The 15,300-nt window shown below is 44.3% G+C and overlaps 1 protein-coding gene across 4 annotated transcripts in view; it reads left to right on the top strand.

Annotated features, from left to right (window-relative positions):
• The first annotated feature begins 131 nt into the window (after positions 1-131).
• The window catches only part of CD58 (CD58 molecule), a 41,378-nt gene continuing 26,209 nt past the window's right edge, over positions 132-15,300 (top strand). For all 4 annotated transcript variants that reach the window (XM_062005289.1, XM_062005282.1, XM_062005274.1 and 1 more), the window contains exons 1-2: positions 132-261; positions 14,809-15,102. In XM_062005289.1, the coding sequence (XP_061861273.1) occupies positions 210-261; positions 14,809-15,102 (346 nt within the window). In that variant the 5' untranslated portion in view covers positions 132-209. The remainder of the gene's footprint in view (positions 262-14,808; positions 15,103-15,300) is intronic.

Here is a 15,300-nt window from a genome sequence, read left to right as displayed (position 1 = left end):
CCGATGGGCTCGCTGGGACGGGAGGGTGGGAACTGGACGTAGAGGAGCTGGGCGGACAGCGCGGCGTGCCCGCGGGCGCGGCTGCTGGGGCAGGAGGGGCGGGCGTAAAAACGTCAGAGGGGCCGGGTCGGAAGGCCGGGGCGCCTTTGGGCGCGGCGAGCCCCGCACGCATTTTGCTTTCCGTTGAGGCAGGAAGCGGAGGCACAGCGATGAGGCTGTGGGCTTCGCTGGGCTTGCTTAGCATCTTTATACGCTTTTCTGGTAAGTGGTGAGAGGAGCGTCGGCGGGGAGAAAGAAGCGCCCGTCCGCTTTTTCAGCCTGCCGGCTCCCCTCATGGGTGGCGCGGCGGGAGCAGCGCGGCGGGAGCAGGGCGGGCGGCGAGCCTCAGCGGGCCGGCGGGCACAGCCGCTCGGAACCGGGCCCTCCCCGGGCGGCCTCGTCGCCGGTCGGGTTGGACGTGGCTCTCCGCGCCTGGGGCTGCCTCCGCCGTGCTGAGGGGGCTGTTGGATTTCTGTCCTTGAGGGGTGGTAGATGGAACCAAATAGCTGCCTGCCCCCGCGTTTAGCACGAGTGCTTAGGATTCCCTTCCCCGCTGTTGAGATCTTGGCAAGCTATTTGTCTCAAACCTGTGTAAACGGGAAAGTTTCAGGTCGAAATGGGTGTGGTTTCTGTCCCGAGGGCAGGAAGCGCCATCGCTATCAGATTTGCTCTCAGAGGGGTGTAGGAAGCTGCCTGTTATTTTGAGTGTCCTTACCACCTCTGCGTATGGCAAGGGCGTTTGTTTTGTATTCTGTGTTAACTCTTGCTCAAGGAAGAAGAACCCAGTCATCAAAGTTCTCAATGGCGTTGTGATGTGGGGTTGGTTTTGGTTTTTTTTTTAGATGGGTGAGATTTTTCTTTATAGAAGTGTTAGTTTATGGTAAAATGCTAAACAAAGGCCTTCTTAATCCAAGTTCCACAGTGTGGCTGGGGATCATAGATAGCCCTTGCATCAGGCTATGAACACGAGACGTGTAAACAAAACTTGCCAGTTTTTGAAATTGAAGAAAGCTGTACAAAGTTTCTCATTGTCCTCAGAGGTAGCTACTGTTGCTAGCTGGGCCAAGCAGCATATGGCTTGCTGAACATAGGCTTTCTTAAGATTCCTCTAGTCTAAAGGGTTTCTCAATGACTTTCTTTGGTTGCTTTGGGAGTTTCTCGGATGTGCTTAAACCAGGACCTGTTGCATCCCCCTTTTTGAAGAACAACAGTCTCCTCCTGCTGGTTCTGCCACTGAGTGTCCAGGGCAACTCCCTGAGATTTGCTCTTGTACTATTGCAGAAGCCTTCGGCTTCTTTTGTTTCCGTGAGATCCTCCTCTAACTAAGAGAGCATTGGCATCCACTGTGTGTGTGGGACCAATGGAGAAGCTTGGCCTCTGCTTACTTGTGTGAGTCAGTCTGTAGCCTTAGTAAGCTCAGATTTTTTTTTCGTCTCATCTGCAGTGCTTTTGCAAATATCTCTATATGAGTGTTAGTAATGTGTGTGATTGACTATCCTCTTGTAACCTTTTGGGTGGGTGAAAGCAATTTGTTGCCTTATATTGCACAAGTTGGCATACCACTGCTACATCTGAGTCCAGGTGCTGTAGACTTATCCAGGAAACAAGATTCCAGGTTCCAAAAAACATACAGTTGAACTGGAGAAATTAGAGTAACTGGGCAGCTGGAGAGGGTAACTGTGACTGCAAGTATTGTAATATCCTCCTTTAACTAAAAAATTACCTAGCTCTGTTGTCATGTCTTCTCCATAAAACTTTGATTTTGCAGTGGTCAATTAGGGTAGGAGATCAGGAATACAAACTCTCTACTGTTGCTGACTAAAGTAAATAATCAAGATTCCACCCCATTTTGTCATTTGTATGCTTGCATTATTGCTGTTGTGTGTGGCGATGCCTATGTGTAAATGTTCTTACCTTTATCAAGGTAATCTATCATCTCTGCATGAGAAAACCCAAGCCCCTGAACGTCTGCTCAAGTGCATGAAGTAAATCAGTAGCACTTTGACTTGGCATGCAAGCTTCTAGGCTTGTAAACACCAGTATGCTGTTGGTAGATCCTCATCCTCTATCAGTCTTCCCCTCTTGAATCCCAACCTTCCAAGCCTCCCTGCTTCTCCATCCAAATTCAGAGTACTGTACCTCTCCCAGTCTCATGTCACTGAACATCTGGAAAAGGGAGGAGAGAGAAACAACTTAGCCTAATCCATCCTGAAGTCACGCTGCTTCATTCTCCTATGGGAACTGGTGACACGCAGAAGCTGTGGTGTAGCTTTGGTATCTTCCACATCTCTACTCATCAATGTAAATTAACAATAAAAGAAAGACCAGTGGGAGCCTCCATCCCCTATTACATCCAGAAGGAAATTGGGTAATAAAAGACAAGGATAAGGCTGAGGTGCCTAATGCTGCCTTTGCCTCAGTCTTTAGTAATAGCGGCATTTCCACTGTCCCAAGCCAGGACACAGGGATGAGGAGCAAAATGTCCTTACAATTCAGCAGGAGATGGTCAGTGACCTGCTGCTCCACGTTGATATGCACGAATCTATGGGGCTGGATGGGGTACATCCTAGAGTGCTGAGGGAACTGTCAGGGGTGCTCATCAAGCCACTGTCCATCATTTATCAGCAGTCCTGGCTGACTGGGGAGGTCCTATCTGATTGGAAGTCAGCCAATATAATACCCATATATAAGAAGGGATGGAAGGATGATCTGGGAAATTACAGGCCTGTGAGTTTGACTTCAGTGCCCAGTAAGCTGACGGAGCATGTCATCCTAAGCTCTGTTATGCAGCACATGGAGGACAACTAGGTGATCAGGACCAGTCAGCATGGGTTTATGAAGGGCAGGTTGTGTTTAACAAACCTGATGTCCTTCTATGACACGCTTGTTGGGTGAAGGAAAAGCTGTGGATGTTGTCTGCCTTGACTTTAAGGCATTTGACACTGTTTCCCACAGCATTCTCTTAGGGAAATGGGCTGTTCTTGGCTTGGATGGGCATACACTTTCCTGAGTGAAAAACTGGTTAGATGGTCGGGTCCAAAGAGTCATGGTCAATGGGGTGAAATTCAGTTGGTGGCTGGTCATGAGTGGTGTCCCCCAGAATTCAGTGCTGGGTCCAGTCCTGTTTAACATCTTTATTAATGATCTGGATGAGGGGGTAGAGTGCATCCTTAGTAAGTTTGCAGGTGATACCAGGCTGAGTGGAAGTGTCAAACCACTTTAGGGTAGGGAAGTTTTATAGAGAGATATACACAGGCTGGATGGCTGGGCTAAAGCCAGTGTCATGAGTTTCAATAAGGCCAAGTGCTGAGTCCTGCCCTTGGGCCACAACAACTCCCAGCAGTGCTACAGGCTTGGGGAGGAGTGGCTGGAAAGCTGCCAAGCAGTGAGCCAGCAGTGTACCCAGGTGGCCAAGAAGGCCAATGGCATCCTGGCCTGGATCAGGAACAGTGTTGTCAGCAGGAGGAGTGAGATGATCATTGCCCTGTGCTTTGGTGAGGCTGTACCTTGAGTACTATGTCCAATTTTGGGCCTCTCTCTACAAGAAGGACATTAAGGTGCTAGAGAGGATACAGAGGTGAGCTACCAGGCTAGTAAAGGATTTGGAGCACATCTCACATGAGGAACGGCTGAGGGATCTGGGGCTGTTTAGCGTGAGAGAAAGAAGGCTCAGGGGAGACTTAATAGCTCTCTACAACTACCTGAAAGGAAGCAGTGAGGCAGGGAGTCAGTCTGTTCTTAGTGACAAGCAATACAACAAGAGGAAATGGTCCTAAGTTGCTCCAGGGGAGTTTCAGGCTTGATATGAGGAGGAATTTCTTTACTGAAAGGGTTGTCAGACATTGGAACGGGCTGCCCAGGGGGATGGTGGAGTTACCATCTCTGGAGGTGTTTAAGAGACAGGTGGATGTTGCACTTAGGGAAATGGTGTGGTGGTTGATAGGACTGGAAGAAAGGCTGGACTTGATCTTAAAGGTCTCTTCCAGCTGAAATGATTCTATGATTCTAACTTAGGGATTGCTGCATTTCATTTTGTACTGCCAGATTAGGTGGTTGATAAAACCTGAGACTTGCCAATGATTAAAGGTCACATTGAGGCTATGAGGAACTTTGATATTAGACTTATCAAGACCATTCTCCATTAGTCATTGGGAATTCAAACTGTAATTGTGATTCTGGAGATTGTGAGTTGAAAAAAATGTCCATGTAGCATCTGTGGCACAGTTTGAAGGAACTTGCAGAATGATCTTTACACCTTCCATATATAAGGCAAAGAAATTGTTGGCTACCACTCCAGCAGGAAGATCACCGTGCCAGCCACACCGGTGGGATTGCAGCCAAATGTCTGGTGACTTTAGCAGAGTTAGGACTTCACCCCAAAAGCAGAGGGGGTAAGGGAGGCAGTCCAGATGAGTGAACTAGAGCAACTAGAAGCATTCTTTGTCTGTAGTGAGGCATCTTCTGAAAGCTGGGGAACTCTTTCAGCGCTCTGAGCAGCAGCCCATTTTTAAGCGCTATTGCTGCCTTCTAGTTGACGCATATTTTGCTGGGTTCTTTAGTGCTTCGTTTCCAAGTTCAACTTTGTTTCTAAAAATTGAGTTAAGGAGAGAGAACCCGATTCACCTAAGAGTAGAAGTTACCATATACCATATTGAGCATGGGCTGACAGAAAGATAGTGTTAGCAGCTCTCATGTTTTCTTTCTGACTTCTGAAAGTGACCAACACAGAAATCACTTACCTTAAATATGGCTTTTTGTTTCCTTTCAGATGGTTTGACAGATTTATGGTATTTTTTTGTTGTAAAATTCCTTCCTTTTTTTTTCTATTCATACAAATATATTCTCCTTTCTACCTTTTCATTGAGAAATCCTGGTGGTTTTATGATCAATGCTTTTTCTCGTGTCTTTCCACTCCATGAGAGATGTCATGGGAACTACATTACAAGACGTGAGAAAGAATGGATGGAAATCTATACTCCTAAAAATTCAGATTGCTCATAGTATGTGTTTAGTTCAGTAGTCTGCTAACAGAAGTGTTGTGTGCAGTTTTAAATGGTATGAATGGAAAAAATCTTTTCTACTCAACAGCTGTGTGAAGCTGGCACCTGATTGTATTGTCCTGTTACCTTAGTGTTGAGTTCAGGGTCATGTGACTGTAGGCTATCCGAGTGATAACACAGGGTTTGGAAGAGACATAGGTTGTAGTTTAGAGTACATTTAAGCTAGTGTTGCCACAAAGCAGCTAATCTCTGTGCCATCCGTTTGTGCCATTCTGTACAAACAGAACTGCAAAGATTAAAAATGGCTTGGTTGAAGGAAAATGTTATTGAGACATTATTTTGTGTTGTTATTTTCTCAGTCCTGTTGATGATATGGGCTATATAAAGGCTGTGCTGGTACAGCACAGAAGTGTTATCTTAGGAGTAAAGTTTTTTTTTCTGTCAGTTCAGGGTAGGCTTAAATGCAAATCAGCAAAGCCCAGAGATTTCAATTTGTCAGTATTCCCACATGATACAGTGATCCTCCCTAATAGTTCACTGTTGCCAAAAGTGAGGATTCCCAGTGGTTCCCACCCCTCCCTTGCTTCATGCTGCTGTGTGTTGGCAGCATTCACTGGATGTAGCTCCTTGCATTAATGACCATGTAATTTTTCACAAAAACCTTATAAACTTCATGAACAATGTTGGCTTGGTCCAGGGAGGATGCCAATGGAGTAGGACCCTGAGGTCTTGCTTTGCAAAAAGGAAGGCAGAAGCAGGTAAAGGTGAGGGAGAATGGGATGACCACACATACCTACCTCCCTTGAGTGGGCTCTGCTGTTTGCTCGATGGCCTTGAGCCACTCAGTTTTTTGGGGCAGGGCACACAAGACTTTTAGGATAAGATTTTAGATCATGTTGCAGTCTGTTCCTGTATGTGAGCTGAAGAAGGACGTCATTGGTTATGTTCTTGACGGAACTAGCTGAATCTAGGTTGCCTCAAAGTTTAGACAGTAATAGTCTATTGTATAAACCCTTCTGAAACTGGAGTTAAGTGACTATTAGCTTATCCTAAGTTGGTATATGTAGATCACGTCATACTATAACTACAGAACGTACAAGTATGGTTTTATGTTCTCCCTTCCTGACATTGCCCTATATGGTGCCTCTGGCAGCAAAAAAAGAAAGAAAACTTGGAAGCCATGGTTGTGCAGTAACTGCTTCCTCTGAAGTACTGCTCTGTAGAGGAGAGAACCTCTGTAGAATAAATGATGTTTCACTGCCCTAAGGCAACACATAAGAAAGGCTCTTGTAAGGCAGGGATCTGGCTTTTTTTGCCATCTAGAGAATGTCTTGCACTTCCATAGTCTTTTATAATGACAGATTAAATCAATAAAGAAGAACTGTGACAGAATAATTATTAATAAGTCATAACGCTGCACAGAGGTAATTTCTGGGATCTGAGGCTTGGGAGGTAGAGGAACTACACAAAGATAAAAATCCTTGGGTTGTAAGGCTGCATTGCTATCTCAGTGACAAGAATGATGGCAGTGAATTCAGGTTTGTACTAGATGGCTAGTAAAATGCAGCATGGCTGCATGGGATTTTCTTGGCAGAAGGGATATCTCTGCTTAATCCAGGGCGATGGTGAGAGCTGCGAGTAGGTGAAGTTTACTCGTAATGTTGTAATTAACCGTCTTATCTCGGCCGTTATATCAGAAATTCCCCCTTGCTGTTGATAGACTGCAATGTAACCAAGTGTGAGTGCGGGTTGACCAATGTGTTAGCCCCTGCTACCACGGTGCTTTAAAGGTAGAGCTGTTTTGCTAGCTAAAATATCAGTAATTTTGTGAAGCTTTTTTTCTTACTTCTATATTTAGTGGGACCCTAGTGACACTTGTATACATATGTTTAACCTTGTAGATTTGCTAATGATAGGATATTTGTTTCATACTAACCAAACATCAATAAAAAGAGCCTTACCTAGAAGGAACTTAAAGCAATGTTTTGGCAAAAAGAAAACACCCAAATCAAGAAAATGCCACAAAAATAAAAACCCACAGATTTGCATTTGGGAATGGAAAATCCTTTCCGACTTGGAAATGTAACCCTGTGGATACTTCTAACATTAGGTTTATTTAGAGTTCATTGAAATTTATTTATTTATTATCTCCCCAGAGTTGCTTTTGTACCAAGAGCCAAAGTTTTAATGTTTAAGGAAAATTTGCCAGAGCTGCACAATCTGTATCTGTGTTGAGATGTGCACTGCCCTTGCCTCAGAGCTTCAATTTCAGATCTTTGAAGAAACAGACCTGAGCTGCAAAACTTTGGATTGGACAGACTGTGTCCCTCATTCAAAGGCAAAGACACTGGGATTTCATGTGAACCAGATCCTCATGGCTCACAGGACAGTCAGAGGTGGGTATAGATAAGAAAACAAGTGATGAAGCCCAGCCCAGTCACTTGCTCGCTCCCCCTCAGCAGTACGAGGTAGGGGACCAGGAGGGCAAAAGCCAGAAAGAGTCAGGTATTGAGATAAAGACAATATAATAAGTGAAGGGGGTAAACCAAAAGGAGAGGAGTAATCAAGAGATGCAAAGGCATTCACTCGCCCATTCCCATAAGCAGACTTCTTTGAGCAATGGCTACTTTGGAACACACACCACTTCCCTTTTCATTGCTGAACATGACATAGGGCAAGGAATATCTTTTTCGTCAGTTTAGGTCAGCTGTCACTGCTGTGTCCCCTCCCAGCCTCTCACCCATCCCCAGCCTAGTCCTCAGGCTGAGCAGAGTGAGAGAGAGAGAAGATCTTGATGCTGGGCAAGCACTGTTCAGTAATAACTAGAATTTTGGTGTGTTATCGTCACTGTTTTGGTCATGTATCTAAAACACAGCACCATATAGGCTGCTAGGTCCCAAGCAGACCTAGTACACAAGTGCATGATTGCAGTGACTGTGGCAAGTAGCGTGAGGAATAAGACTGGGCAAGTGATTAGAGGACAAGGGAAGTGGAAAAGGCTTGGACAGGAAACAGGGTGGAGGGAACTGGAGAGACCTGTGAGGTTCTGCAAATGGAAGACAAACGTTAAGTGGGAACAGGGCAGAAGAACTAGAAATTCTGAGTATTATTTAAAAAATGAAAATCTTTGGAACTAAACTCACAAAAGTTGCTGGAGGCTCTCACCTTCCCCTCAATTCACAAATCTGAAAATGTGAATCAGAATAGCCTGCCTCAGCTGGTGTATGACTCTGGTGGTACCTTTGTTCCAGGGGAGCTGATGTTTTGGTCCTCTGTTTTGCCTATTCATCAACTTTCCCTAGAAGTATCTAGGATTGCCTCATCCTTGTCATAGCTGAGCTTTTCTGCGTCTTCCTTGCACTTTAAGCTCTGCTGGGTTGTGAGTTTTTCCTGTGAGTCATGTACTGAGGCTTTGATTAACCCTACCACAGGCTTCCCTGAGCTATGCAGCGGAATGTGCTCTCTCTTCCTCCTCTTCCAGGCTGTGCCAGTGTGCACGAGGGAAGTACAATGCTTCTGGGACCGAGAGGGTCTGGTCTGGTCAGGACATTAGTGAGAAATTTGAATGCTCTTTGTTCAATTGACTGTGCATTTTATCTCTATAGCACAAGAAGATGTCATAACATATGATTTGACTAGTGAGTTACTGGAGAAAAAGAAGGCAGTGTTACTGTCTCTGCTGTCATTTTGGAAGGCTTTACCTCTGCCCTAGGAAGATTTAGGGCTGTGGACCTAGTGCAGAGAGAAGAAAGTGGCCTCAGTGAAGTGGGTAAACACAAGGGATTGGATTTAAGGTGCAGTTCAATTCTCATCATTTCCTGGTAGCTATTTCAAGAAATTTGCTTTGGGTGTGGGTGCAGTCACTGTGCTCTGAGACAAGCCATCGGCCAAAGGGACGATGGTCTTGTGTTCTTCTCCATCCTGTGCACAAGCACCAGTGTTCCCACAGTGAGTCACATCTAGAAATTCCAGTCCTTGGGGTGTTGGTTTTTTTTTTTTGAATGGGACTGTGTGTCAAGTTAACTTTCAGTGGATTATACTCTGCGTGACAAGCAGTCAAGCCAAAGGAGATGGAGGAATGGGTACATCATCCCCACACCTCTGGTCAGCAGCACGGTTTAAAAATCATTGGGTGACCTTTGCATGAGGATACTGCCTGTTATTAGACCTGTACGGAGGGATGCAACTGAAGGTATGGATTTTCTGATGGGGAGGGACCCAGGTTTGCTGGTGAGTGGTGCCTTTACGTCCTGCCTTGACTGATGTGTAGAGTTCTGTAGATGTAGGAAGCCCTGTATTGTCCAGGAGTAGCGGCATACGCCTATGAACTTGGTGCAGTATGTAAGTGGAAAACTGCTTTTGATGTTATATGAGTCATTTCTGTACAAATCTGATTTTTCTCTTGCAATAGCCTGGGATGCTGCTGTAGCTTACTGTTATCTGTGTTAGATCTTTCCTGACTGCAGCTTTTGCCTGTGCTTTTTTTACCACGGGTCTAAGTGCTTTCTTTGTGGAGTTTGGGAAGCAGGTGGCCTGTGGAGGCATTAAGAGGACTATGGGTGAATATTCTGATAATCCTTCTGGACTGACTGTTTATTTCAGTGTTGTCTGCAACTAGTGGTTCTGAGGGTTAGGAGGGAACATAACTCTGTTACTTACAGTTGCTGGGGGAATTCACAGCTTAAAAAAAAACCACCCGAAAAAAGGGGTAGTTGGGAAGTTACAAAAAATAGAACAAAAATCTGCTATTTAAAAGGCCAACTCCTGAGGCAGACAGTTCCTTGCTATAAGCTAATATGACCTGTTCAGGAAGTTGATTGCCAGAGTCCATTGGGAGGCAGTCCTGAAGGGCAAAGGAGTCCAGGAAGGCTGGACAGCCTTCAAAAAGGAAATCTTTAAGGCGCAGGATCAAGCTGTTCCCGTGTGCAAGAAGATGAGCTGGTAGGGCAGAAGACCATCCTGGCTGAACAGGGAGCTTCTGATGGAGCTCAGGAGGAAAAATTGTGATCTTTAGTGGAAGGATCAGGGAGCTCAAGATGACTACAAGGATGTTGTGACCTAGTTAGTGGATGAGGGGAAGGCTGTGGATGTTTTCTACGTGGACTTTATAAAGCCTTTGACACAGTTTCCCACAGCATCCTCGTGGAGAAACTGGCTGCCCATGGCTTGGATGGACCTACCCTGTGTTGGGTGTAAAACTGACTGGATGACCAGACCCTGAGAGTCGTAGTGAATGGAATTAAATCCAGTCAGTAGCCGATCATCAGTGTTATTCCCCAGGGCTCAGTGCTGGGGCCTGTTCTGTTTAACGTCTTTGTTATTTTCTGGATGAGGGAATCGAGTGCACCCTCAGTAAATGTGCAAATGAAACTAGACTGAGCAGGAGCATAGATCTGCTTGAGGGCAGGAAGGCTCTTCAGAGAGACCTGGACAGGCTGGAGCAATAGGCTGAGGCCAGTTGTAGAGCAACTGTTTCACCAAGAGAGTTATTAAATACTGGCACAGGCTGCCAAGGGAGATGATGGAGTTACCATCCCTGGAGATACTTAAAAGATGCATAGATGAGGTGCTGAGGGACATGGTTCAATTTAATGATGGGCCTGGAAGTGTGAGGTTAGTGGTTGAACTTGATGACCTTTCAACTGAAATGATTCTATGTTAATCGGTAAGGACGTTTCCACCCAACTTCAGCAGGTGGAATGTTAACATCTTAATGGTAATGTGGGAGCCTAACTGCTGCTTGTATTGGCCTAATGTATACATGTATGCATTTTACATAGGTAATTGAAACAAAAAAAGATGATAACGAAGAATAAAAGGGGGATTAGCTTAGAAGTTCTCAGGAATAACTTAGCCTTACATCAGAGTAGTGAAGAAAATAAAATCAAGTAGACAAATACAGTAATAAACCATTTATTGATGATAAATGGAATATTAATTTCTGCTTACTTTGAACAGAACGTTTGGATACCTTTAGTCTGCTTAAATGCTTAAAGACTCAGAATTACTCAGGTAAATATTAAAACTCAAGTATTTCATGTTAGGTTGGATGGTTGACCTGTTGACTCTGTGAGTGAAGGACTATGCCTTTTCTTGCACGGGCTGCAATCCAAACTCTGAATTCAGAGACATGATTCGGGCAGCATGGAGTTCCAGGTTATGTGTGTTGGCCGAGTCATCATCAAACATGAGAAAATCCAAACTGTTTTTGTGTACTGCAAACCAGGCTGAGATTCATGGCTTGCTGCTTGCTGCAGGCCAAATCTGTGCGTGTGTGCTGCTTGTCATGGTTCAGCTTGACGTGTGGCAGGCAGAATGCTTGACTGCGGCTTGTGAGCCCTGAGAAGGCTGAGTAGGCAGAGATATCTGGCTGCTGGAGAAGTGAGGACCGAAGACAACATACCTGAGATGAGGTGGTGGATTTGCAGAAGAGGCTTTACTTGCACAATGTTAGTTCTCTTTATCAGTAACACTTTTATGTGATTTGTGTGGAAGGATGGAACACAAAGAGGTGGCATGAGAAGGAAATTGGAGTGGATTGCAGGAGGTATGGAAGCATGTAGTCTGATGCTTTCTGTAGGGACTACTGGAGGCCTTAGTGCAGCACTACTTGGTCAAGTGAACTTTATCTTGGAATAAGAGGCTACAACAAGAAGAGATGGAGAAAGCAGGGAAACATCATTCTTGTTTAGAGCATTCCCAGAAGAGTATAAAAGAAAGTGTTTGGCTGTTCCTACTTCTTTGCTCGCCGCAGAGAAATAAACTGCTGTGAAATGAGAACTCTGTCTCTATATAAACTGAAACAGAAAAGAGAGGGAAGGGCTGCTTGGAAATTTAGAAAACTTACGATGACACGTGGCTTCTTCAGAAGCTCAAAGATAAGTGGTGGAGATCTTATGCAACATTTGGGTATGACGTATCATTTCCTTGGAAAAAGGAAGCTGACAGCATTGAGTGAGAGGTTTCTTCCCATTTTCACTGGAGTAGTGAAGCAGGGAAGTAAAAGTGTCTGATCCCTGGGTCTTAGGAAGGAGTATATTGCAAGGATAACCTTTTACCTTTCTGGCTTCTGGGAGCCCTGAGTGTCCTTGGACACTCTCTTCAGCTCCTTGGTGCTTTTGTTTCACCAGCAAGCAAGAAGAGAGTGTGCTGAACAGGGCAACAGTCCCCCATGCCCAGCAGAAGCTATGCAGGGAAAATGCAGGAGTGTTTTTTGAGCTCTGCTTTCCTCACATCGTTTCTGGGCTTGAGGAAGAAGCAATTTTGCTCTCTTAACACTGGCCTAGCTCTTGTGACTAACTGAAAGACAGCAAAGACATGAAGAGTTTACCTGCATCAACACGCAGGCTTAGAAAGTTATTAGTGCTTGGCTCAGCAGTGGTATCTGTCTTTGCTCATGTTCTCATCCAGCAAATGACTGCTTTCCTCCCAGAAGGGACTCACTTTACCTTGTTCATCTTAACAACCACCGTGGCTTGGGTTATGGATGCTGATGTTAAGCCACCACAGCTTGGTGTTGTGTCTGTGAGCTGAAGTTACTGAGAGGTAGAATTTCACAATGGGTAGAGCAGAGGGTGGTCCTTTAGAAGTTAAGCATGGAGAAGGCTTTCTGTGTGTGCAGCTCTCTACCCAAGCACACAGATTGTGTTTTCCATTGCTTGCCTTCAGTCTCCTGTCTCAGAAAGTCTTTCTTTCTGTGGTGTGGCACTAGGCACAAGAGCAGGACAGTATGCTGGTGAGCATTGTCCTTTGCCCATGAGGAGGAACCTAATCTTCATGACTGACCTGGCTGAGCTCCTGGCTGCTTTCATATGGAATGGAGATAGGATGTGGAGGAAGGTAGGCTGTAGTTTGTTTTCTGGACTCATATACAGTGGAGGGAAGTGACTTCTTTTGGTATGATAAAGTATCTTCATTGATATTTGAGCAGTAGTAAGTTTTCATGCAACAATGACATGAGAAGCAAGGGAAACACAGAGTGATATAGGAATCAATGGATTCTTGAGTTGGTGCCATTTAGAGATTAAAAAAAACCAAACAAAACCTAACCAAACCCAAAACAGTAGTTGTCACTCGGGAGCAGTTGGCTTGAGGAGTGAACTTCTGAAATATTTCTTTTCCCTTGCATGGGTACTGTTTAAAGGGAAATTTTCATGCTGCTTATTGGGAATCTTGCCTTAAAGGACACCTCATTTGTATCTCAATCATGCCCTTCCTTTAACTGAGTAGTAAGTTACCAGCTACTGTGGAATAGAATTGAGTCCTTAATACAAGTGTAACTTGAACTCAGTATTGACATAGTTTTGTCTGTGTTTGTGTATGTCTGCCATAGTAGTAGACTTGTGACTTTTTAATTTGTTTTTTTTAGAGGCACTTGGAACTACTTGGAAGTCAGAGATGATTGCTGAAGGAGGGACACAGATATGCTAATAGTTTACAGTATCCCTGTGGGGTCACAGCAGAGTTTGGTCCTATGTGTTAGTTCATGATTTTTTTTTTTTTTTGCACTTGATAGCCGTTTTTAATAAAACTAGGGAAAATATCCCTCTTCATTTTTGTTGTTGTTTGTTTATTTGTATTGAATATTTGGACCTTTTTTTTAGTAGAATGTGATTGATTCAAAACTGTTATCAGTTCAGGTTTCTAGACAATTCCATTTTGTTCCTTCCTGCTAGATCTCAGAGGTTGGAAAGCTATTTCACATATGTTGGCTGTGAAGTAGACTTGCTTAAGTGACATTTCCAAAGGAAATCCCTAGTATCCCCATGATTTCAGAGCAGGTGCTTTGAAATGATTAACAATTTTGTTAGAAGTGGAGTACTGTGTCCAGTTCTGGGCTCCTCAGCTCAAGAGGGACGGAAAACTTCTGGAGAGAGTCCAGCGCAGGACCATCAAGATGATCAGGGGACTGAAACATCTTTCATGTAAGGGAAGACTGCGGGAACTGGGGCTGTTTAGTCTAGAAAAGAGGAGACTGAAGGGAGATCTTATTAACATTTATAAATATCTAAAGGGTGGGTGTCAGGACATTGGGATATCCCTTTTTTCTATATTAGCTAGCAATAGGACAAGGGGTAATGGGATGAAGCTGGAACACAAAGTCCCATTTAAATATAAGAAAGAACTATTTGACTGTTCAGGTGAGGGAGCCCTGGCACAGGCTGCTCAGAGGGGTTGTGGAGTCTCCTTCCTTGGTCTTCAAGACCCACCTGGGCATGTTCCTATGCGACCTGATCTAAGTGAACCTGCTTCTGCAGGGGGGTTGGACTAGATGATCTCTGAAGGTCCCTTCCAACCCTACCATTCTATGATTCTTACTAACTCTTGTGAGTGTTCATTCTGTAAAAATTGCAGTTTATTTGCCTAGCAAGAGCTTAAGTCTGGGGATTCTGCAGCAAGATACTGAGGTACATATTGCTGGTGACAACAATTCTTCATTAATCTTTTTCACCAGACCATGGGCAGAGGGTCTAATCCAAGTGAACAGAGGAAAGTACTGAGAACAGGGAAGAAGATCAGGACAATGATTTCTACCTGTGAGCAGAATGCAGAAATTGGATTCCAATGTGATACCTATCACATGATTGTTCAGACAGACTAGGTTTGTGTAATTCTTAACTAACATATGCCTTACCATGCAACATTGGGATGTGATTCTAACCTAAACTTGAACATGTCTGATACAGTGTTAGTCAACGATTGTTTTATAAACTATTGCTTGAAGTAACTTTTTCTTTTTTTCCTCTTTTCCTCCCCTTGCCCCCTATAGCGCAGACCCACAGTGAGGATGTGTCTGGCATCTTGGGAGAAAATTTTACTTTTCCAGTAAAAATCAATGAAAAAATAACAGAAATAACTTGGACGAAGAACAAGGATAAGGTGGCTGAATGGGAAGGACAAAGTGAAACAGTGTATTTGACTTCCCTCGTTAACAGAGGCTTTCTTAACAAGGAGAATGGGTGCTTGACTATATTTAACTTGGAACACAGCGATGCTGGCACATATGTGTTAGACTTCTTCAGTTCAGGGAATACAAGGAAAACCTTTGTGCTTACTGTATTAGGTAAGTAGCAGAAGAACTGCATAAAGATCTTGCACTGCTTTATTCACTTAAAGAAGGGTAGAAAGGGAGTTAACAGAGGGGGGGCAGTTCTTTGCCTCCACTCTTAAGTTATTTAGGCATTTTAAACACATTTTCAAGGGTGGCATCTGCTCTGTGTGCCCATTATTAATCACCTGGGACTGACTTCTAGAATGTGTG

Source organism: Colius striatus, chromosome 1 (assembly GCF_028858725.1).
Source record: "Colius striatus isolate bColStr4 chromosome 1, bColStr4.1.hap1, whole genome shotgun sequence".
Taxonomy (NCBI): Eukaryota; Metazoa; Chordata; class Aves; order Coliiformes; family Coliidae; genus Colius; species Colius striatus.
The sequence above is the reverse complement of the archived record's forward strand: the minus strand, read 5'-3'. Positions and strand labels throughout refer to the sequence as shown.